A 24,670-nucleotide genomic window follows, 5' to 3' on the forward strand; every position below is an offset into this window, starting at 1 on the left:
CCTGGCCTTGCTCAGTGGGTTAACGATCCGACATTGCCATGAGCTGTGGTGTAGGTCGCAGACGCGGCTCGGATCCCACGTTGCTGTGGCTCTGGCGTAGGCCGGCGGCTACAGCTCCGGTTCGACCCCTAGCCTGGGAACCTCCATATGCTGCGGGAGCGGCCCAAGAAAATGGCAAAAAGAGAAAAAAAAAAAGAAAAAAGAAAAAAGAATTCAACTGCAGTGGCTCAGGTCCCTGTGGAGGCCAGATTCAATCCTGGGCCCAGCGCAGTGGGTAAAAGGATCTGGTGTTGGCACAGCTGTGGTGTAGGTTGCAGCTGTGGCTCAGATTCAGTCCCTGGCCTGGGAATTCCGTATACTGCGGGTGTGGCCATTAAAAAAAACCGTTTCTGGAGGCAATATACTCCCTTACTCTGTGGGACACAATCAATTTCACATTCCACTAAGCGGATGTGACCTTTAGTTTGAAAGATAGTCCAGTATCCTGTACTGCCCCTCTGGTATATGTCCATTTCAGCTCTAGCCACCAAGAGTTCTTCCTTCAGTGTCACTATGCTGTTTTCTGTTCCCAGCCTGCGATTGTTGGCGCCCTCTAAAGGCTGGGCCGCCTTCTATTTCTCTTTACACTACCTTCTCTGATCAAAGCATCTACCTCCCTCCCTCCGTTTCCCACACCTGAGGCATGTGGAAGTTCCTACATCAAGGATTGAATCCCATCACAGCTGTGACTTATGCCGCAGCAACCGGGATCCTTTAACCCATTGCACAGGGCTGGGTATCGAACCCACGCCACCGCAGCAACCACACTGCTGCACCCTTAACCCTCCTTTACCCACAGTGCCACAGCAGGAACTCCAAGATCTTCTTTTCAATAATCACTACTACTGTCTATGTGTTAGTGATTATCCAACCTGAACTTTAACTTGTATCTAGAATTATATTATGAAAACTATGTTGAGAATGCTTCTCCATCATTGGATGCTTTACTATATCCAAAACCAAGCTGCTTTTACCCCTTACTTCCAAAACAGTTATTTAGTTTTTTTCACTTCCCTTTTAAGCACAGTATCCCAGTCTCACAGGGCAAAAATTAGGTTACTTTTGATTTCTGTTTCCTTAACAGCTACATTTCCTCAAGATAAGCAGTTTTGATCCTCTACCCCAAATTTTTCAAATTTCACTTTGCATAACCTTTTCAGACTAATCATCCTCAAAGTTTTAAGCATATGATTTCCCTGCTCAGAACCTGTGGTGGTTCCCATTGCCTGCTTCCTGGATTTGCAGGTCTAGTTTAGAGATTTGCCATTTGACTCTGGCCTTCCTAAGTTTTCCGTTTCCCCCCAGGAAGAACTCGCTACTCCAGTCTTAACTTCCTTCACATACCAATGCCCCACCTGAATTATCTCGTCCATGTTTTCATATTTAGGGTTTGCCTCAAATCCTTGTGCTGGAACTTAGCTTGCTTTTACCCATATTGCTTTAGGAGTTTTCTTATTTGGAGCAGGGAGTTAAATTAAGGGTAGAGATTATTCCTGTTTTTTATTTGTTTGTTTAGGGCCATTCCTCAGCATATGGAAGTTCTCAGGCTAGGGGTCAAATCAGAGCTGCAGCTGGAGGCCTACACCACAGCCACATTAACTCCAAACTGCATCTATGACCTACACCACAACTCATAGCAATGCTGGATCCTTTACCCACTGAGCGGGGCCAGGGATCGAACCCGTGTTCTCATGGTACACTATGTCAGATTTTTAAGCAACTAAGCCCCAACAGGATTCCCTATTCCTGTTTTGTCTTGTTTGGTTTTGTCAAAGTTGGGGTTTACGCTACCTCCAAACTAAAAAATGAGCCTATTACTGTGTCTTGGATACTGGCAAAAGAAATGACTCCTCCTCAGAGACAAGAGACTTTATTACCCTTAACCCTGCAAGCAGCCTGAGCATCAATACATTTGTGTCAGTTCCTCTCGCCCCTGAGTTGCTCCTGAACACACTGCTCCAGGCCCAGATAGATGCTAAGCAGGTGGTTTGTGTTGAGGTGAGTTTGTGGAAGCAATGCTTTTATAGGAAGGGAGAGGAAAGCCTCATGTCTCATGGCCATCTGTTGCATAAACAACAACCCTAAGAGCTTTCAGGGCCTTGCACTTTTGCTCCAACCCATAAAGACATGTAGTGTTGTAAAAAGGCCAAGGAAAATTGTCTCTCTCAGTATTTTACAGGTTAGATGTAAAGAAATCAGAGGAAGTTCCTGGTGGTTTAGTGGTTTGGACTCAACACTTTCACCACTGTGGCCCAATTCAGTCCCTGGTCTAGAAGCTGAGATCCCTGTCAAGCCGCTGCATGCCCTGGCCAAAAAAAAAAAAAAAAAAAAAGAGGAGTTCCCATTGCGGCTTAGCCGATTAAGAACTCCACTAGTATCCATGAGGATGTGGGTTCGATCCCTGGCCTCACTCAGTGGGTTAAGGATCTGGCATTGCCATGAGCTGTGGTGTAGGCCAGCGGCTACAGATCTGATTCGACCCCTAGCCTGGGAACCTCCACATGCCTCAGGTGCAGCCCTATAAAGCAAAAAAAAAATTAGAAATTTCCCTAATATCACTAAGAGAATATGATAAAAGACAGGTCTAACTCTTCTAGATCTAACTGTTCTAGGTTACAGTGTTGCTCTCTAGCAGTTAAATTATTTCTATGGAATAAATTAAGCAGAGCAAGGAACTCTTCAATTTGTATTTATCACTTAAACTTCTTACGCTGCATTAAAACAAAGAAAACCAAATATTGTTCCAACTTGTAGATATCCCCAGAAGTCTTCTGCTTATTCTGTGGTGTGGGATTCTTCATGTAAGGTGCTTGAAGAAGTTCGAGGCATTTTCCCAAACTAAAATTGATTATGATGTGGGAGCCCAGTGTAGAAGAGAACAGTGTAGTTTCCATAGGGAACTTTTGGACAAGCTGAATTAGAAAGAGACATCTTTTAAAGATTAGCGAAATGAATACGTAAAGGGAAACAATTTTTTCCTCTGTTGCTCACAACACTTCTGACAGTAAATGGGGGGGGGCTCCCACACCCACCAATTTTCCAATACCAGTTCAATTCTAACATATCTACCTGGGGTTAACACAGACTCCACTAGATGCCCCCTTACTTTAGATGCCAGTGACAAGTTCAGGTTGTCACCTGTGCTTCTGACCAACCAGCTATAAATCAGGTTTCCAGGACTCCCTCAAGTTGGATAATTTGCTAGACTGCTTCACACAATTCAGCGAAGAGTTTACTTGCTAGATTACAGGTGTATTATAAAAGAACACAAGAACAGCCAGATGGAAGAGATGCCTAGGGCCAAGTCCGTGAAAAGGAGTATGAAACTTCCATACCTTCTCCCAGCACCTCAGAGTGTTCACTAACCAGAAGCTCTCTGAACCTTTGATGGAGGTCTCATTATGAGGGCATGATTGATTAAATCATGACTGTTGATGACTGAGCTCTATCTCCAGCCCTTCTGCTCTCCCTGGATTCAGAGGTGGGAGGGATGGCTGAAAGTTCCAACCCTTTTAGCACACTGCTGGTTCCCCTGGCAACCAGCCGCCCATCCTTAGGGGCTCTCTAAAATCTACCTTATTAACATAAATTCTGTGATGGAAAGGGACTTGTTAGGAGTAACAAAGATGCTTCTTTTACCTTTGATGCTAGGGGTATTTTAGGAACTAGAAATAAAACCCAAATATAACAAAAGATGTGCCTATGGCTCTTATCACTTGGAAAATACTAGGTTTTTAGGAAGCTCTTTGTTAGGAACTGAGGGCTGATAAAGATAGATGGTGATAAAGATGGATGGATAGATAGATAAGTAGATAGATAAATCTATTATTTCACAGTACCTAACTAAGAATGAGTGGGCATATATAGACGAATGGTTTTGAAATGGTGAATAACCAAATAAGCTCACTCATTTCAAGGCTATATGCCTGTGAAAGGGTTTTTTGGTTATGTTCAGGGGTAGAAGAAAACAGCACTGGATTCTTATTGGAGGCTAGCAGTTAAACCTTTACCTGAAGCAAGAGAAAGCAGACCTCTTTTTAATTATGGAAAGTTTCAAGTACATGAAGTAGAGAGAGTAGTATAAGAAATCCTAACATTTTCATCACCCCAACTTCAATAATTATCAATATTTGATGATCTTATTTCATCTGTTACCCCCCCAAAACACAGTTTTCTGGAGTATTTTAAAGCAAACTCTAAACATTATATCACCTGTAAATGTTTCAGTATCACACCTAGCAAAATTAACAATAGTTTCTTAATGGTATCTAATATTCAGCCTGTTTTCAAAGTCTGCTTATCAATTGCTTTTTAAAATAAGAATCCATAAAAAATATTTTATTTTGTCTCTTGTTTCTTTTCCTTTTTTAAATTAGAGTTTAATTGAAGTGTGGTTCACATACCATGAGGGTGGCCACTTTTTTTTTCTTTCTACAGCCACACTTTGGCATAGGGAAGTTCCCAGACTAGGGCTTGAATCAGCGGTGCAGCTGCAGTCTGTACCACAGCCATGGCAACACCAGATCCAAACCACATCTGCAGCCAACACTGCAGCTCATGGCAATACTGGTAATATTGGTCTCATAGGATGTACTGGAAAGTGTTTCCTCTTCTTCTGTTTTTTGGAATTGTTTGTGAAGAATTGGTATTAATTCTTTAAATGTTTGGTAAATTTCACTACTGAAGGGATCTGGTCCTGTCCTTGTCCTTGTGGGATGTGGTTTTTATTATGAATTTAATGTTTTTACTCAGTTCCATTCAGATTTCTTATTTCTCTCTCTCTTTTTAAATGTTGGCCATGCCCACAACACGCAAAAGTTCCTGGGCCAGGAATTGAACTCACGCCACATCATTGACAGTGCCAGATCCTTTTACCCACTGAGCCACCAGAGAACTCCCTTTTTGCCTCTTTTTTTATTTTTCTATTTCTTCTTGAGTCAGTTTAGTTAATCTTTCTTAGAAATTATCCTTTTTATCTAGGTTGTCTAATATGCTGGCATACAATTGCCTGTAGTATTCCCTTATAATTCTTTCTGTTTCTGTAAGATCAATAGTAATATTCCTATTCATTTCTAATTTTAGTAATTTGAGACTTTTCTGTTTTTCTCTTGGTCAGTCTATTTTTTTGTCTATGTTTATTTGTCAGTCTAAATATTTGTCAATGTTGTTGATCTTTTCAAAGAACCAACTCTGGGTTTCACTGATTTCTCTCAGTGGTTTTATTTGCTATAGACTTGTGCTCTAATCTTTATTATTCCTTCCTTCTGGAGGCTTTCTACTGATAAATGTATTTACTGGTTGCCCTTGAGGAATCATCTGTGAAATCATGGAATTATTATATGCTAGAGCTAGAGGAGCTAGGTCAGCACTTCGCAAACTTTAATGCACATACAGGTTGCTTTACGTTCTGGTTGAAGTGCAGGATCTGATTCAGTAGTACCATTGGAGCCCAAGTTTTCCCATTTCTAAAAGCTTCCAGGTGATGCCGGTGTTTTTGTTCCAGGACCACACTTGGGAGTGGCAAGCATCTGGTTCATTTGGTATCAGAGTCATCGTTTGGGTTTTTCCAAACCATGTTACTTCTCCCCATTTAAGGGACATTAATGTGTCTCCCTTCCTTGAGAATTAGTGCCAGGATTAGTCTTTATGATTGACATGGGTATGTGTTGTCTCTATTAGAAAAAAGAATTACTGAACAAATTTAACTCCTCATTTTACAGATGAGGAAATCGAGCCCCCCCCCCAAAATGATTCATATCAGACAGATTAAGAGTGATGGGTGGATAAGATCTTTCTGATGGTAAGGCTTAATTTTAGCAGAGTACATCTTTAATTATGCTATTAGTAAGAAAAGGTAGCAAGGAGGATAAATTTGTGGTTAAAAATTTTCTTGACTCCTTTAACAGATTTCATCTCAAGAGAAAATGTTACTTGAGTGAATTTCCTCTTTATCACTCTTGAGGAGATGCTTATATGATGTCTGAAATGATACTGAGGGAGAATAGATGCAGATGTAAATACGTAGATAATCTAAGGGTCTAAGGCTTTTTCTTATTTTTAAATGAGAATCAAGTAAAAGTTCATAATTCTCTTGTACAAATAAGTGTCGTCAGACTAGTTAAATGGTTTTTATTATAAGACGTTTTCAGTGAATTTCATTCACTATCACGGACAGCACATTTTATGCTTAATTTTGTACTTTAAGAACTATTACAGGGAGTTCCTGTCATGATGCGGTGGAAACAAATCCGACTAGGAACCATGAGGTTGCGAGTTCGATCCCTGGCCTCGATCAGTGGATTAAGGATATGGTGTTGCTATGAGCTGTGGCGTAGGTCTCAGACTCAGCTTGGATCTGGTGTTGCTATGTCTCTGGTGTGGGCCAGCGGCTGTAGCTCTGATTAGACCCCTAGCCTAGGAACCTCCATATGTTGCAGGTGCGGCCCTAAAAGACAAAAAGACAAAAAAAAAAAAATTAAAAAGAGCTATCACAGCAAAAGTTCATAATAGATTTATTTAGGAATTATTGGTCTTCAGTCATTCTGAATGTCAAGTGGACTTTGCTTTCAATATCTTTCTCTTAGTTTGTCATTTTAAACTTCATATTAATGCTTTTAGGTATCATTGGGAAGTTTCTATTCGACAGCTCTTTTGTTCCACATTTAAGATAAAAGCTACTGTTGTGCTACACATGAATTATTCCCACTTTACCAAGAATTGGGTATAACACATTTAATATTATCATAATATTAAATATAACTTAATTTTCCTTCAATTATTCATGAAACATTTCAGTATTTCTCTGTATGAACATTAATCATTGCACTGTAAGGAGAGAAAGTAGGGTCTTGGTGAGATGATTGGTTTGCAGAGCAGTGTGACTCATGGTCATTCTTAGCTCTATGACTTTGGGTCCATTTTTGTCATCACTGTTGACTAAATGAGCACATGACTCTGTAAAATTTCCTCATATGGAAAGTAGCAGCCTTGAAGAGGTATAATGAAGACCCATATGCTCTTAAAAGGACTTTGATTTGAAAACCAGTGTAATTTATTATTGAGACTATAGTCATTTCTCCAGGATTTCTCTTGTCTGCTGCTCCTGCTGTGTTTCTCACCAAAGTGACTTGTACCACCATCCATATCTAGAGACAGTCAAATAATCACCAAAACTAAAACATCAAATTTGCTCTCCATTCTTTCTCCTTTTCCCTCAATCCAAGTGGCCATCAGGTCCTGAAATCCTGTCGTTCTACCACTAGACTGTCTCTCAAAGCTAACTCCCTCTTCTCCACACAGCACCCACTGCTCTAGTTCCATCCCTTGTTAGAATTGACCCGCCTCAACTTTTGCGGTAGACCCCTACGTGCTCCTCCACTTTGAGTTCTTTTGTTCGTTTGTTTCATTTATAATGATTTTTATTTTTTCCATTATAACTGGTTTACAGCTTTGAGTTCTTATTCCCTTCTGATCCGTCTTCCACGAGGCTGTTAGAATGGCTTCTCTAACATTCAAACCTATGGCATTACATCTCATGAAAATCTTTGCTGACTTTAAGGTAAAATCCATATTCCATAAACAAGGTCCTTGACAATCTCTCCCTTACCTATTTCCTTTATCTCGTCTCACAACTCTTACTTATATGCATCATAAACTTACGGCATTTTTTCAGTTTTATTTTCCTTAGTATGCCATGTTCCGTCGTATTTCTGCCTTCACCCCAGCTGTCCTTCCATCCTATTCCCTCCTAATCCTTCCTTGCCTTATTTCTCTTTGTCCCTTCATATTGAACTCAAAAGTCTCATCCTCTATATGTGGCACCTAGTGATATCTATATATTAATTCTGTACCCTCTCTATGAATTATTTATATTGTAAAAATTTCTGTTTATTTTGTTTGATTTTCTGGGTGTAGAGTTAGATTGTATGAGAGCAGTAATATATGATCCACTCTTTTACACTTTATGTCTCCAATTTCTTTTTTTTTTTAACTTTTTTTTTTTTTTTTTTTTTTTGTCTTTTTGCTATTTCTTGGGCCGCTCCTGCGGCATATGGAGGTTCCCAGGCTAGGGGTCTAATCAGAGCTGTAGCCTACGCCAGAGCCACAGAAACGCGGGATCCGAGCCGCATCTGTGACCTACACCACAGCTCATGGCAAAGCCAGATCGTTAACCCACTGAGCAAGGGCAGGTATCAAACCCGCAACCTCATGGTTCCTAGTCGGATTCATTAACCACTGCGCCATGACGGGAACTCCTCCAATTTCTTTTTAATTTATTTTTTTCCCACTGTAAAGCATGGGGACCAAGTTACACATACATGTATACATACTTTTTCCTCCCATTGTTGTGTTGTGATGTAAGTATCTAGACATAGTTCTCAATGCTACACCGCAGGATCTCATTGTAATTTTTTTTAATTTTTTTTCCAATTTTTTTTTTTTTATCTTCTCTGATTGTATTGGTCTGCCACCATTGGTACAATGCTAAGTAATAGCTATGGGTAATGGATATTTCTTAAACTTTTCCACTGGATACATCCAGTGACAGAGGAAATTGTATTAGACTCACAGTTTGCCTGAAATCCTACATTAAATATCACATCTATAATCTTAGCCTTAAAGATGTATAAAATTTATATTCGATTCCATAGACTGGTATATATAGTTTAACATAAAGACATTTTAATTTATTTGTCCTGGAATAAAATTAATCTTTGTAAAAGATGATAATGTTTATCCTAAAATTTCAAGCATTCTCTGTTTACACCCTATTTTTTCCTTCAGATATCTGTATTACCCACATTTGATAAATATTAAGCACTTTGATATCAGGGACTAAGTCTTTTATCTCTGGGGTCCCAGCATTAAATACAGTGTCTAATACCCAGTAGATGTTCAGTATTTATTGGGAGAAAATGAATGAATGAAAAATAGTTCAGTTTTGGAAAAATGGTGTTAAATGTTAGTATTGTGAAAAATTGAAATGTTGTTTATTCTTTCTCATAGAAAAAGTATAACTAACAACATCGTGAAAATCATGCATTTTAAAATCATTTTCTGATCTATATAAGAAAACAAAACTTTTCCGTTTTTGCGGTTAAGATTATAAAATTTAGAGAAAGAGGAGTTCCCATCATGGCTCAGCGGTTAACAAATCCGTAGGAACATGAGGTCGCAGGCTCCATCCCTGGCCTCGCTCAGCAGATTAAGGATCTGGTGTTGCTGTGAGCTGTGGTGTAGGTCACAGACGCAGCTTGGATCTGGTGTTGCTGTGGCTCTGGCGTAGGCCGGCAGCTACAGCTCTGATTCGACCCCTAGCCTGGGAACCTCCGTATGCCTTGGGTGCGGCTCTAGAAAAGCCAGAAAGACAAAAAAAAAAAAAAGAGAGAGAGAGAGAGTCAGAAAAGATCACATAAGTATTCAGCTCAATGAATTTTCACATACTCACCAGTTTCACAAAACTAACACTACCATATAAAAAGCAGAATTTCACCTGTCCCTCAGAGGTCCCTCCATGCTCCCTCTGGTCATTGAGGTCCTTTTTAATGGCATATATTAATTTCATAAAATCATTTTATACTTTAGTACCATTCATGACAATAACAAATTGACTGAAGAGAGAATTTCTTATTCTGTAACAAATCAAGCTCATGATTTAGTCTTCATTATTAGTAGCCAACATTTCAAAATGGGGAAAAATTAATTTTAGGTACTAATTATTTTCAGTGATTTAATTTAGTACTAACCATAACCAGGAGACAAAATTATTTGTAATCACCATACCCTTATGTATATAATACTCAACATAAAATATTGATAAAAATAGACATTAAATAATCATGTTTAAACAATAATGAACAGTAAATTCTTTTGAGCTCTTATGTCTGTTTGTCAAGTTGCCCTGATTTCTGTTTGACTTTCTTTCACTTGTTAGAGGAGTAGTTCCCCACAGTTAGGAGTTGCCTTTGAGGGGACTTGGGTAGGATCTGGAGGTAGTTAGGGTTGTGGTGACTGAAGGGTGCTACTGACATCTAGTGGGTGGAGGCCTGGGTTGCAGTTGATTCACAGAACAGGCCCTCCAAGTACTAATGGGGTCCAGGGTATTAGGAATTTAATTTCCCTGGGCACTAGTTCATCTGTCTGTAGTTTATGCACCCCAGACTCTAGCCAGATGTCAGCATTCTGCTGCTGGCTACAAGAATGAGACGAGGCCATGTAGAAGGGCTGGGATCAGTGTTTCTGGAAACTTGTCACAGAGTGTGGTGTTTTGTTCACACTCCAAATCCAGCTCTCCCTGATTGGTTCTCACCAGCTTAGTATTAGATTATGTACTTTGACGCGCAGCATCATTGAATTTTGTTACTCTCACTCTGAATTAGTGGTCTGCAGACTTGAGGCAGAGGGAACGTACCTTGTGGACTCTGCCATCTGTCCAACTCCAAACACATGTTCTTGCATTAAATGGGGAATCCAGTTGTTCTCCACAGATACTTGTGCCCACTCACTCCTGCCCTGTTCCTTTTTCCCAGTGATTTTGGAAGGTCAGAAACTATACTGTGCACGTAAGTGCTCATAATACTGTTGGAAATCAATATCTGATAGTTGTTCTTCACAGCTGTTTGTCAGGGGGTAGTTTTTTTTTATTATTATTTTACTGTCCCCTGTGAGTTTATTCCATTCTTAACAAATTGACCTACAGTGAACAAAGAGAGCCAGATTTGAGGCCATGGCCCTAAAACCCTTGTTGGTATGCAAGAAAGAATTAGTGGCAACATATACCAATTCTGACTTTCTTAATAAAGTATCCTCTAAAAATATTACCTTAGAGAAAACTACAACAAACCAAGATTTGTAAAGCTGGTACTGTAAACCTACAAGTCCTTAAACTTAATGGAGAAGAAGATTAGCTTAGAATTTGGCCATTTGATTCTGCTCATTTAACTGTGAAAGCAGACATAAATGAGAACATTGTGTGAAGAAGATCACTTGGGACAATCTAAATAAAATAATCTGTTTTGTGCTATAGCTTGTTTCTATTACGGGAGCATGGCTTTTATTAGTACTATTTTTAGTCCTCCTAAAATGATAAAATATTTCAGGAGCTCCTGTTGTGGCTCAGCAGGTTAAGAACCCAGCTAGTATCCATGAGGATGCTGGTTGATCCCTGGGCTCGCTCAGTGGATTAAAGGATCCCATGTTGCTGTGGCTATGGTGTGGGCCAGTGGCTACAGCTCCAATTTGACGTCTAGCCTGGGAGCCTCCATATGCCGTGGGTGCAGCCCTAAAAAGACCAAAAAAAGAGAGAGAGAAAATACTTCACAGATCTCTAGGCCTTTTTCAATTTGTATAGAAATTTTAACACTTGGGAGGATGCTCATGTTCCCACGATCATTTTCGTGTTGCACCCAGGTCCACATTGTACCGCTAGGAACTCTGTGCCCTTGGATCTCTCAGTCATCATGGGTCAGCTTTACCACCTGAAAAGGGGCCACACTTAAATGACAGAGTTGCAGAAATTAAATCAGATAATCGTGTAAAAGAATGGTCAGCAGGAGGGAAGGGTGAGTGTTATTTGGAGTCACTGATGCACGTGGTAGTGGATGATAATGGTTGGGAGCCAGGGTTTGGAGTCAGACAGTGTGGACGCTGGCTCTGTCTGGTAGTTCTGGCTGTGCCTGTGGTCAGCTCCTTCATTCTCTAAGCCTGATTTTCCTTCTCTTTTAAGTTGGTACTCATGGTATCACTGTCTCACAGCATGCAGTAAGGAGAGATTGAGATCATAATTGTAAGAACCCACACTACCAAACAGGACACACCCCAGTAAACCAAGGTAGCGAGTACCTAGGAGTTCCCGTCATGGTGCAGCAGAAACAAATCTGACTAGGAACCAAGGGATTGCAGGTTCGATCCCTGGCCTCACTTAGTGGGTTAAGGACCTGGCGTTGCCATGAGCTGTGGTATAGTTCGCAGACATGGATTGGATCGCGCATTGCTGTGGTTGTGGTGTGGGCTGGCAGCTGTAGCTACAATTCAGTCCCCAACCTGGGAACCTCCCTATGCTACAGGTGCAGCCCTAAAAAGCAAAAAAAAAAAAAAAAAAAAAAAAAAAAAAAAAAAAAAAACGTAGTGAGTGCCTACATTGTTCTGAATTTTGTCAGATAAAATGTGGTAGTTAGTCCCTTTCCTCAGTTTATTTGGCTGATGAGAACCACATGCTCTGTTAAGTCTTTAAAAATTTAGAAGTTGATTAATTTTTTTTATGGCCACACCCGTGTCATATGAAAGTTCCCAGCCCAAGGATGGAATCTGAGCCACAGCTGTGGCAACGCTGGATCCTTAACCCACTGCACTGGTGGGGGCGGAATTGAACCCACACCGCCATAGACACAATGTTGGATCCTTAACCTGCTGCGCCACTGAGGAAACTCCTGATTAAGTTCCAATACTGCATTATACAAATAATGTTATTGTAAGTTCACTTAATAATGCTTAGTTTAAATAATGATGTTAACTAGTATAAACAGTAATAATGCAGCTAGCGAATTTGGAATGAAGTTGAAGCACTTTGTCCTTTTTTTCCATGTTGGCTTTATTTTTTAGAGCACTTCACAGGCTATAGATGATGAGCGGGTTGTGGCAGGGTGGCAGCAGACCATTGTGAAGGCTGTGCTGTCTTGAGCTGTGACAGGCCCAGGTTAGGGGGGAGGGGGCAGTGTCAATGCTGAGAATATTCAAAGACTCTACTCAAGGCTCAAAATTTGATTAAAAAATGTATTTTTTACTATTTTACCAAGAATATTCCTAAGATCATTTGAAGTTTCCAGGAGTTTATTTTTACGTGGGAGGAACAATGATGCTATGAATTTATGTTACCTGTCTCCTGTTTACATGTTGCAAATATTCTTTTTAGCATATACCTTTGAGTGGATTTTCTGTTATATTGGTATATAAGTGCTCAATTTTACAATTAAACATTAAAAGCAATTTTAAAAAAAAAGAATATTCCTAAAAGAAACCAACATTTTTCTTTTTAACATCAGAGCACCTGCAGAATACAACTAATAGTATACTTGGGTGCCACCACCTTGATTCTTGCCAAGACACCAACAGTCTTACCCAACCATTGCTTTTGTGCCATCAAGGCAAATATCAACCCAGTGAAATTATACCAAACTTTTAAAAACATTTTTTTATTTTTTGCTTTTTAGGGCCATACCTACAGCATATGGAAGTTCCCAGGCTAGGTGTCGACTTGGAGCCACAGCTGCAGATCTACAGCACAGCCACAGCAACACCAGATCCCATCCACACCTGTGACCTACACCACAGCTCATGGCAACACCAGGTCCTTTCCCCACTGAGTGAGGCCAGGGATCGAACCCTCATCCTCAAGGATACTAGTTGGATTCGCTACTGTTGAGCCACATCAGGAACTCCTATACTGAATTTTTAAATGCGACATTTCCAGTAATCAGGCTTCATCCTTTCCCCCTTCGACTGCAGATCCTAATTATCTCATGGCTAACGAACGCATGAACCTCATGAACATGGCCAAGCTGAGTATCAAAGGCTTGATTGAATCTGCTCTGAACCTGGGGAGAACACTGGACTCTGACTACGCCCCTCTTCAGCAGTTCTTTGTGGTGATGGAGCACTGCCTGAAACACGGCTTGAAAGGTAGGCCTTGGGCTCAAAATGCAAATGTGCGTTCACCTGTTTCCTAGCTGTGGAAACTCAAGAGAAACATTCCTGGTGGAGCAAAAGACTGAGAGGCTTGGAATGATAATATTAATCCATTGGGATGCAGTCTATATGGGTGCAGGGCTATATTGACTTAAAGGACATAAGGGCCTGAAAAGCACAGAGCTGGAAGCGCTGTTACAAGCATCCAGTCCAGCATGGCAGTTGTGTTTCCCAAGTAGAAATAGATCTTTTGTTTAATTTTAATTTTTTTATTAAATTATATTTATTTATTTATTTGGCTTTTTAGGGCAGCACCCTTGGCATATGGAGGTTCCCAGGCTAGGGGTCTAGTTGGAGCCGTAGCCACCGGCCTACGCCAGAGCCACAGCAATGCAGGATCCAAGCCACGTCTTCGACCTACACCACAGCTCACAGCAATGCCGGATCCTTAACCCACCAAGCGAGGCCAGGGATCGAGCCCGAAACCTCATGGCTCCTAGTCGGATTTGTTTCTGCTGGGGCCATGAGGGGAACTCCGAAATAGATCTTCAATGGGGCGTGGCATGCCAAGGATCACACAGTAAGCGGGGACAGAGTAATTGCTGGACTCATGTCTCCTGACTCTGCTTCCTTGCTCTTCCCACTTAACCATCAGCTTTCTAGGCAGGACTGGTCTTTTCACCTTTGCTTCTTTTCCTGCTCCCTCCCCAGTCTTTGATAGCCTGCTCCTGGATCACGTCTTCTTTTCCACCGGACTGTTTTCTCCACTAATACGGCATGGCTTTAAGCACGATATTGTTAAAATACTTTATTGTATTATACAGCTAGTCCATAAATTCTTCCTGAAAGAGGAAGGACTGAATCTTGGGAGGTAGGGAATTTTTGATTTTTATGAAGCCTTATCTGTTCTGAAAGCATGAATAATTTTGGAACTGTCTGATGATCTGGGATTGATTCCCTGAAAAGCACACTGTATAGATGGAAGAGGGTGTGTGTTTGTATGTGTTTTGACGGTGTGTTTATGTTGTAAAAAATATTAAAATATTGCTTTGTTTTTATCGCCTTAGCTAAGAAAACTTTTCTTGGACAAAATAAATCCTTCTGGGGACCTCTTGAACTGGTAGAAAAGCTTGTTCCAGAAGCTGCAGAGATAACAGCAAGTGTTAAAGATCTTCCAGGACTTAAGTAAGTTTAAGGACGAATTCTGTTTGCCAGGGAAAACATTCTTCTTAGCTGCTTCCTTTAGCAGTGAAACTGAAGTCAATGATGACCATAATAATTTATTTCATAACAATCCAAAATGTATAATGTTGTTATAAATGGGCGGGTTGCAGTAGAAGTAATGTATAACATTGAGAAGTATGAAGGATAATGATTGTTAATCTAAGAGAGCTTGGGGGTTCCCATCATGGCCCAGCAGAAACAAATCCGACTAGGAACCATGAGGTTGCAGGTTCAATCCCTGGCCTTGCTCAGTGGGTTAAGGATCCGGCATTGCCGTAGCTGTGGTGTAGGTCACAGAGGCGGCTCAGGTCCCATGTGGCTGTGACGCAGGCCGGCAGCTGTAGCTCCGATTCGACCCCTGGCTTGAGAACCTCCATATGCCGCAGGCACGGCCCTAAAAAAGCAAAAAAAAAATCTAAGAGAGGTTGTCTTCTTGTTACAATACCAAATATGTTCTTATTTGTTTTAGCGCTTGTGAATATCAGCTAGTTGAGTCTCAAGAAACTAGATCTAGCTGGGTGGCTTGTTGGACTTGATTTAAGACAAACAATGTGTGTGATGGATTTTAAACAGTTGTCAAGTGAACCTCAGGAACTGATGCTGGGAACCTGCCTTGGAACTTGAGAAAGAAGAATAATCACCTTCCAAATTAGATTGGTCTAGTTTTAATCAAGTAGAGGTCTGAGCGGCCTGTATCCTCACTATTGTTATGTGGGTACTTAAACATGATCCACACTAAATTTATAAGGATTTACCAAAACTAATCTGATGAAACATTTGCAGTTTGGCCTCCCAGAGGTCCTGTCTTCACATCGTCATCTCATTCAGTAATAAATTCCTCACAGAGCATTTGTCCCAAACACTCCAGCTCCCACCAGCCCATACTGGATCCCTCACACAGGCTGTGGGGAGAGAGGCTGTGGACAGCACCTGTTGTGCCTGTTATTCTAGGGAACCCTCAGCAAAAGTCCATGAACCTGTCCCTCTATGGCTCCTGTCTCTGCTGCTTTTAGTTGTTTGCTTTCTGTGTTTTTGTAGGACACCGGTAGGCAGAGGAAGAGCCTGGCTTCGTTTGGCCTTAATGCAAAAGAAACTTTCAGAATATATGAAAGCTTTGATCAATAAAAAGGAACTTCTCAGGTATGATGATCTTCGTGTTGAACTTTGTTTTTTTCCTGCTATGTTCTTCATCATATGAGGTCGAATCAGATATATTTGCTGTTTTTGTAGATCAGAAACAGTTGATTGATGACACTTTCACATAATTCAACTAATACCTTCTCCCACATCTCACACATACATACTCAAGAATAGGAGATCTGCTGTGGTGCAACGGGATTGGTGGTGTCTCTGCAGTACCAGGACACAGGTTTGATCCTCAGCCTGGTACAGTGAGTTAAAGGATCAAGCACAGGAGTTCCCATTGTGCGCAGTGGTTAACCAATCCAACTAGGAACCATGAGGTTGCGGGTTCGATTCCTGGCCTCTCGCTCAGTGGGTTAAGGATCTGGCGTTGTCGTGAGCTGTGTAGGTTGCAGATGCGGCTTGGATCCCACGTAGCTGTGGCTCTGGCGTAGGCCAGTGGCTACAGCTCTGATTAGACCCCTAGCCTGGGAACCTCCATATACCGCGGAAGTGGCCCTAGAAGAGGCAAAAAGACAAAAAAAAAAAAAAAAAAAAAAGGATCAAGCACTGCCTCAGCTGCAGCAAGCATAGGTCGCAACTCCATCTCAGATCTGATCCCTGGCCTGGGAACGCCATATGTGACAAGGCAGCCAAAAAAAAGGGGGGAGGGTTATATATACATATATGTATATACATATATATGTGTGTGTGTGTGTGTATATATGTATATACATATATGTATATATATATGTAAAATGTGTATTCACGCTATCTGTCTCTGTGGCATATATATGGTCCTTTGCAGGGAAGGCCAAAATTTAACACCTCCAGAAAACAGGAAAGGCTTTTGACCTTAGCATGTACCCAGGCTCAATAAGACAGAAAGTTGACACGTAACATTAAATTGAAATATAGGGCATGAACTTGAACAGGCATTTCATGAAAGAAGAAATCAAAATGGCCAGAAACATATTTAAAAAAATACCTAACTTCACTAGCCATCTTATAAATACAAATTAAAATTAGTGTGTTTACCTCACCAACCCCCAGAAAGGCAAAAAGGAAAAAGACAGGTGATGCCAGGTGTCGGTGAGGATGTAAAGTAACGTTAATGTCCTGCTGATGAGAGAAACTTAGGAAATGTATGAAGACTGATTGTCACTCTCTATTAAAGCTGATCATAAGCATACCTTATGACCGATGGTCCCACTTCTAGTTATATCTAAAAAAAAGCATAGTTATTAAATCACTTTGCTGTATACCTAAAACTACCACAATATTGTAAATAAACTAAACTTCAGTTTTTTTAAAATGCAAAGTTATGTTTAGCAGAAGATGTGAACAAGAAGGTCCATAGCTACTACAATGTTTATAATAGCCCCATATGTTTGTAATAGACCCTAAGTGTCTCTTCACAGTAGGATGAATAAATTATTGTATATTCATACCATGAAATACCATTGAGCACCTACACACAGCCATATGGTTTACTCTCACAAGTATAATGTTGTGCAAACAAAACCAGACAGGAAAGATACAGGCATATTATTAGTCCATTTATATAAAGTTCAGAAACATATACAACTCGTGTTTCATGATAGAAGTCGGGAAGGGCTGGCATAGTCAAGGCAGGGGGAGTAAGCAGGGAGTAGCAGGGGACACAAAGTGGCTTTGGAGTTTCCGCTAATACAGTTTTTTAATATGGTGCTGGTTACGCAAGTATATTCTCTTTATGAAAATGCATCCAGTTACATTGTATGATTTGTGTACTTTTCTGTGTATACCTTATAGGTCATTATATTTACCAAAAGAAATTCAAATATATTAGATTGCCTCTGAGTAATAATGTAAGAAAAACAAGTCAGAGAGGATTTAAAGACAGGGCTGGATTTTTTTCAAGCACCTAGCTTTTACAAGAATTGGCACTGCAGATCCTAAGATGGAGCTTTGTTTTAATGTTGCCACAGCTATGTATGCTGCTGATTGCTGTTATCTTTCCTAAGAAAATCAGATCAATCAGGAGAAAGAGAAACAGGAACTATTCGGGAGAGCTTATTTATTTCTACAAAGGGAAAGCTCAACTTTCCAAGGGTAAAGCCTTAAAGTGGTGTAGGACCTAATGTTCAAGCTGTAGATAGATACAGGGGAGTGTCTCTGATCAAAATTATATGACTCAGGAGTTCCTGTCGTGGCTCAGTGGTTAACGAATCCGACGAGGAACCATCAGGTTGCAGGTTCAATCCCTGGCCTTGCTCAGTGGGTTAAGGATCCCGCATTGCCGTGAGCTGTGGTGTAGGTCACAGATACGGCTTGGAGCCCGCATTGCTGTGGCTCTGGCTTAGGCTGGCAGCTGCAGTTCCAATTAGACCCCTAGCCTGGGAACCTGCATATGCTGAGGGAGTTGCCCTAGAAAAGGCAAAAAAAAAATATATATATATATATGAGTCAAATTGAGGTCTGAAGAATTAGCCCTTTGTCCAGCAGAGCACCAGAATGACTGGGTTCATTCTTGTGAACTAGACAGAACACTGCTTTTTTTTTTTTTTTCAATTGAAGTTGATGTACAATATTATATAAGTTACAGGTGTACAATGTAGTGATTCAAAATTTTAAGGGTTATACTCCCATTTATAGTTCTTGTAAAATATTGACTATATTCCCTAGGCTGTATAGTATATCCTTATAGCTTATTTTATATATAATAGTTTATACCTCTCATTCCTCTACCCCTATCTTGTGCCTCCCTACTGTAACTGCTAGTTTGTTCTCTGTGTACACAGAGTCTGCTTTTTTGTTACGCTCACTGTTCTGTATTTTAGATTCTACAGGTATATGATATCATACAGTATTTGTCTTTGAGTAATTTCACTTAGCATAATACCCTCCAAGTCCATCCATGCTGTTACAAATTGCAAAATATCATTCTTTTCAATGGCTGAGCAGTGTTCCATTGTGTATGTATGTGTGTGCACACGCGCATGTGCACACACATACATACCATGTCTTCTTTATTCATTCATCTGTTGATAGACACTTTACAGAACACTTGTTTATACATATTTTCACTTGCTTTGACCCAGCAATTTCACCACCTAGGTATGTCTAACAGAAATACATAAGTATATGTACCAAAAACCATGTGTGGTAGTGTTTGGAAAAGCACTGTAGAACTTCCCGTCGTGGCTCAGTGGAAACAGATCTGACTAGTATCCATGAAGACTCGGGTTCGATCCCTGGCCTCACTCAATGGGTTAAGGATCTGGTGTTGCCATGAGCTGTGGTATAGGTCACAGATGCCATTTGGATCCTGTGTTCCTGTGGCTGTGGTGTAGACCAGCAGCTGCAGTTCCAATTCGACCCCTAGCCTGGGACCTTACATATGCCGCAGGTGCAGCCCTAAAAAAAAAGACAAAAAGGGAGGAAAAAAAAGAAAAGCACTGTAGCCTGTGTAACTGAAACAGCAAATTGAATGGATCCATTGTGGTGTATTCCTACCATGGAATACTGTCCAGGAGTGAGACGAATGAACTGCCATTGCATACAATCCAATACAATATGAATATACAATGAACTATCATTGCATACAATCCAATACAATATGAATATACAATGAACTACCATTGCATACAGTCCACTACAATATGTGTCTCAGAATTAAGGTATTGTACAAAGGAAGCCAAACACAAAAAACTGTGTACTGTCTGGCTTTGAGAGAACCTTGTTCATTCTAATTATATTCCGTTTCCTTCACAGGTGATCAAAGAACAAAAATAACATGTGGGCAGTTACAGTGAGATGATAATTTACAGATCATTCATGTGCTGTTTTTGAACTATTTAACCATTTGTTAATGTGTTTCATAGAGAATCAAAAAAGAGAAAGCTCTTATCGGTGAATTGCATTGTTACCAATAATTGAGGTTGACTCTGAGCAATCCTGAGTGACCTTGTTGAAAACAAGTAATTATAGTGATGCTTCAGTTAAGATGTCAAAGTGGTTGAAAATGAATATTTCAAGCCACTTGGTCTCTGTATATTGATAATTTAGGTGCATCATGAAGCAGTATTTAATCATCTGGGTTTTTTAGAATTTTACCCAGTCAGAATTATTCTGAATGTACTTTCTCTTTTGCTTTTTTATTTCTATCATTTCAAGGCTATTATGCCTGGCCGTAGGATTCGTTAGGGTAAAAAGCTAAAAATAGCCTAACTGTTCATGAGAGGGGGCGCGGATAAAGAAAAGGACATTTTTGGCCAAATGTGTTTATGCCACCATCATACAGTGGGATGTTATAAAACCAGTATAAATGAGGGTGCTGAAAACCATCTATTGAAATAAAAATGTAGCCACAGTGTTATTAAGCCAAAAAAATTAATTCGAGATAATTTTAATGATATAATGTCTTTTTAGTATCCCTCAAAAATATGTATGTCTTCATAAGTGATCTGAAAATTCCTATATCAAGATCTTAACAGGTCATTGGTGGGTAGAATTACAGGATTTTGTGTGTGTGTATGTGTGTTCGCTTACTTTTTTTGTAATGAAACTAACTGTATTGAGCAATTAAAGATCTCTTAAACATTTTAAATCACCTTCAGTCTGTTTCACATGCTTGTTACGCAGCCATGTTTTTGCTTTTTTGCTGTTCTCACAGATCACAATATTCACCCAGGAGGCACACACTTTTCCCCTTGTCTCATGACTACATCATTGGGTTCTTGAGGTTTTAGTACCATAAACATTCCCTAAATTTCTCTTACAGTGAATTCTATGAACCCAATGCCCTCATGATGGAAGAAGAAGGAGCCATAATTGCTGGTCTGTTGGTGGGTCTCAATGTCATCGATGCCAATTTCTGTATGAAAGGAGAAGATTTGGACTCTCAGGTATGAGAAAGATACTGGGTTACCTGATGTGTCATTCTGAGTTCTGTTGGCTCGGATTATGCCAACCAAATTGGGGAAAATTCTATGAGCCATAAATTGGATTTTCTTTAGTTTTAGTATGAATATTAAAAAATTTGTTTAACCTTCCAACCTGTTTTATTTATGCATAATGAATGTTTTTTCAAATATCTGTCTTAACTATGATTCCCATTAAACATATTTTATACAGGCTAGAAAATGTATCTATCTATATGTATTTGTAGAAGCTAAAATACGTAGACAGTGAGTTCAGTTCCCTTATGGCGCAGTGCATTGCTGCAGCTGTGGCGCAGGTTGTAACTGCACCACGGGTACAATCTCTGACCCACAAACTTGCACATGCCACAAGTGCGGTGAAAAATATATATATACTCACACCCACACACACATGGGTTCAGTAGCAGAATACTTGAAATAAGCAAAAGAGAAACAAGTGTTAAGCCTTAAAGTTGTATGAAGTAGTCTGTTGACTTTCTTAGTTGTGATCTTACTAACTTGATCTTGGTTCTTTACTTACTACCCTTGTTAATTTTTTATTATAATCAAACATTCAGTCTGTATTAAAAATTTCTAGTAATTGTCATGACTCTAATACTATTTAGAGTTGCCTAGAAAGAGACATTATATTATGTGTGCCTTGGGGAAAGTATCTAATTTCATGCTAAATTCTGAAAATTCTCTCTGTAGGTTGGAGTTATAGATTTTTCAATGTATCTCAAAGATGGAAACAGCAGTAAAGGTAGTGAAGGGTATGTACAAAGAAAATTAGTTTTCTTCTTTCTTTAATGTTCTTTGATAGTATTTAAAGTTTATAATAGGACTGCTTTAATAGATGTGCTAAAAGAATTTCTGATGATACAGCTTTAACAGAATCTTGTCAAAAATATCTAACTATTGGAGTTCCCACTGTGGCACAGTGGTCTAAGAATCCTACTGCAGGAGTTCCCATTGTGGCTCAGCAGAAACAAATCCAGCTAGTATCCATAAGGATTCAGGTTTGATCCCTGGCCTCGCTTAGTGGGTGAGGGATCTGACCTTGCCCCTAGCCTGGGAACTTCCATATGCTGAGGGGTGGCCCTAAAAAGCAAAAAAGAAAAAAGAAAAAGAATCTGATTGCAGTTGGCTCTGGTCACTGTGGATGTGTGGGTTTGATATCCAGCCCAATGTGTGGTGGGTTAAGGATCTGGTGTGGTCACAGCTGCAGTGTAGGTCACAGCTGAAGCTTAGATTCAATCCCTGGCCCAGGAACTTCCATATGCCACAAGCACAGCCATTAAAAAAAACTAATTATTGTTAGATTAAAACAATAAAAAGCCTGCTAATCACAGTTCTTTTAGTTAAATGGATTTTCCTGCTATGTGATTCAGCAACAAGCAAAATAAAAAAATTTTTATAAAAGGAACCCAGGAGTTCCCGTCATGGCACAGTGGTTAACGAATCCGACTAGAAACCATGAGGTTGTAGGTTCGGTCCCTGCCCTTGCTCATTGGGTTAACGATCCGGCGTTGCCGTGAGCTGTGGTGTAGGTTGCAGATGCAGCTCGGATCCCGCGTTGCTGTGGCTCTGGTGTAGGCTGGTGGCTACAGCTCCGATTGGACCCCTAGCCATATGCCACGGGAGCGGCCCAAGAGATAGCAAAAAGACCAAAAAAAAAAAAATTAAAAGGAACCCAGTGCTCCATCTCTTAGTGTTTGAAAACATGATCTTCTTGGCCAGAAGGATTGAGGATTGCACTCTCAGTTTGTTTAATTTTGCACTATTACATGTGCATCATGGGTTATATAAAATGTTAAAGTTGGAGGGAGCTGAATGAATAATATATGGGAATTTGGCACTACTTTTACAACTTCTGTAAACCTAAAATTATTTCAAAATTCACAGTTGTAAAAATATTCAGGGGTTCCCTTGTGGCACAGCAGGTTAAGGATCCTGCATTGTCACTGCAGCAGCTTGGGGTCAGTCCCTGGCCCAGGAACTTCCACATGCCATGGGTATAGCTGAAAAAAAGAAAATTCATATGGTACTTGGAGATTAGAGATCAGAAGCTCACATTCCATGCTTTATGAATTTAGCAGTTGAAAGCTTACTTAGTCTGAAATTTTTAACCTTGTGCACTGAGCTAAGATTACGTAGTATTTGTTCTTCAAGTAGTAGTAGATGTATGTGGCCTTGGTTTGTTGAAAAAATCTCTTTGTAACTTTTGCTTGTTCTAGATTAGTGGGTTCCAGAAGTGAATCTCCTTTTACACACTTAATTTTCTCATGTAATAATAAACACTTGATCTTTTGAAAACCTTTTGTACCATTCATTTTGAAATTCAAATAGCATTTAAAGGCAAATATATAGCCTTTAAGAACAATTATTATTAAACCTGAGTAAGCTTAATTCCATTCCTGTGACAAATGGAAAACTGTTATCATAAATATGCTAGCAGTGCTGAAAAAAATCTATCAGCTGTGAGAAGAAAACTTTAATTATTTAAATGCCTCTAATAGATTGCATAGCACACCTGCAACATATGTTATTAAGATGCATAAGCTGTAATAGGGGCTTTATTAATATGTAGGGAGGTTTCAGTTTAAACTTCCCAGTCTTTCTTGTTGAGATGTCAAGGCAGTTATACATCAGGTCTGTATTCTGAGTCAGTGTGTGTATAGTTCCCTTTCTGTGTTGTATGAAAATATTAGGGGCAAAAGAAGGGGTCTTGATATGTCTAATGTTGCTTACTTTATTTCTATTTTTTATCTTTTCCCCTCAGAGATGGCCAGATTACTGCAATTCTGGATCAGAAGAACTATGTAGAAGAACTCAACAGACATCTGAAGTAAAGAATGAATAAATACTATTACTTATTGGTGGGGGGGGAGGGTAAACTGATGAGCAGTTAGGATAAATTCATATAATACTCAACAAGTATATGTAGAATTCCTGCTTGCCAGGCACTGGGCTAGGTACTGGCTATGTGGCATTTAAGCTTTAATGAAAGGCAGTATAAAATTCAATGTAATTAGAACTGTAGTGATTATGTAAATATACTCAGTTAAGAACTCTTTGATTTGGGGAGTTTCCTCTTGTTATGGGGCAGTAGGATCAGTGACGTCTCTGTGGCGCCAGGATATAGGTTCAATCCTTGGCCCAGTGCTGTGTAGGTTGGATCTGATCCCTGGCCTGGGAATTCCATATGCCATGGGATAGCCAAAGGAAAAAAAAAAAAAAAAAGGATTCTTCAATTTGTGACATAGTTGAAATTGGAGGTCTTCAGTAGATCCAGCCACGTATTTCAGGACTCAACCACTCATCGCTTTAGTACCTTCAGATTAATCATATCTCGGTCCCTTGCATTTCTCATACATCGAATAAGTAGTGTTAATTTACCCTCTTGTAAGCTGTCTGAGAGCCTGCAAGCCCATCAAGACCTGCGGGAGTTCCCGTCATGGCTCAGTGGTAACGAACCCAACTAGTATCCCTGAGGATGTGGGTTCAGTCCCTGGCCTCGCTCAGTGAGTTACGGATTCGGCATTGCTGTGGACTGTGGTGTAGGTGGCAGACGTGGCTCAGATCCCACATTGCTGTGGTTGTGGTGTAAAAAAAATTATAGACACACAAAAAAAGAATTATAGACAGTCAGAGTTCCCTGGTGGCCTCTCAGTGAAGGCCTTGGCAGTGTCACTGCT

At 40.0% G+C, this 24,670-nt stretch overlaps 1 protein-coding gene across 11 annotated transcripts in view; it reads left to right on the top strand.

Annotated features, from left to right (window-relative positions):
• RUFY3 (RUN and FYVE domain containing 3) overlaps nucleotides 1-24,670 on the top strand; it is an 87,593-nt gene that overhangs the window by 42,123 nt on the left and 20,800 nt on the right. For all 11 annotated transcript variants that reach the window (XR_002346693.1, XR_001304041.2, XM_021101418.1 and 8 more), the window contains 6 exons: nucleotides 13,543-13,716; nucleotides 14,790-14,907; nucleotides 15,985-16,086; nucleotides 20,834-20,957; nucleotides 21,684-21,745; nucleotides 23,755-23,820. Coding sequence is in view for 9 of the 11 variants with exons in the window: in XM_013989313.2 (XP_013844767.1) it covers nucleotides 13,543-13,716; nucleotides 14,790-14,907; nucleotides 15,985-16,086; nucleotides 20,834-20,957; nucleotides 21,684-21,745; nucleotides 23,755-23,820 (646 nt within the window). In the remaining 2 variants the exon portion in view is untranslated. The remainder of the gene's footprint in view (nucleotides 1-13,542; nucleotides 13,717-14,789; nucleotides 14,908-15,984; nucleotides 16,087-20,833; nucleotides 20,958-21,683; nucleotides 21,746-23,754; nucleotides 23,821-24,670) is intronic.

Source organism: Sus scrofa, chromosome 8 (assembly GCF_000003025.6).
Source record: "Sus scrofa isolate TJ Tabasco breed Duroc chromosome 8, Sscrofa11.1, whole genome shotgun sequence".
NCBI lineage: Eukaryota > Metazoa > Chordata > Mammalia > Artiodactyla > Suidae > Sus > Sus scrofa.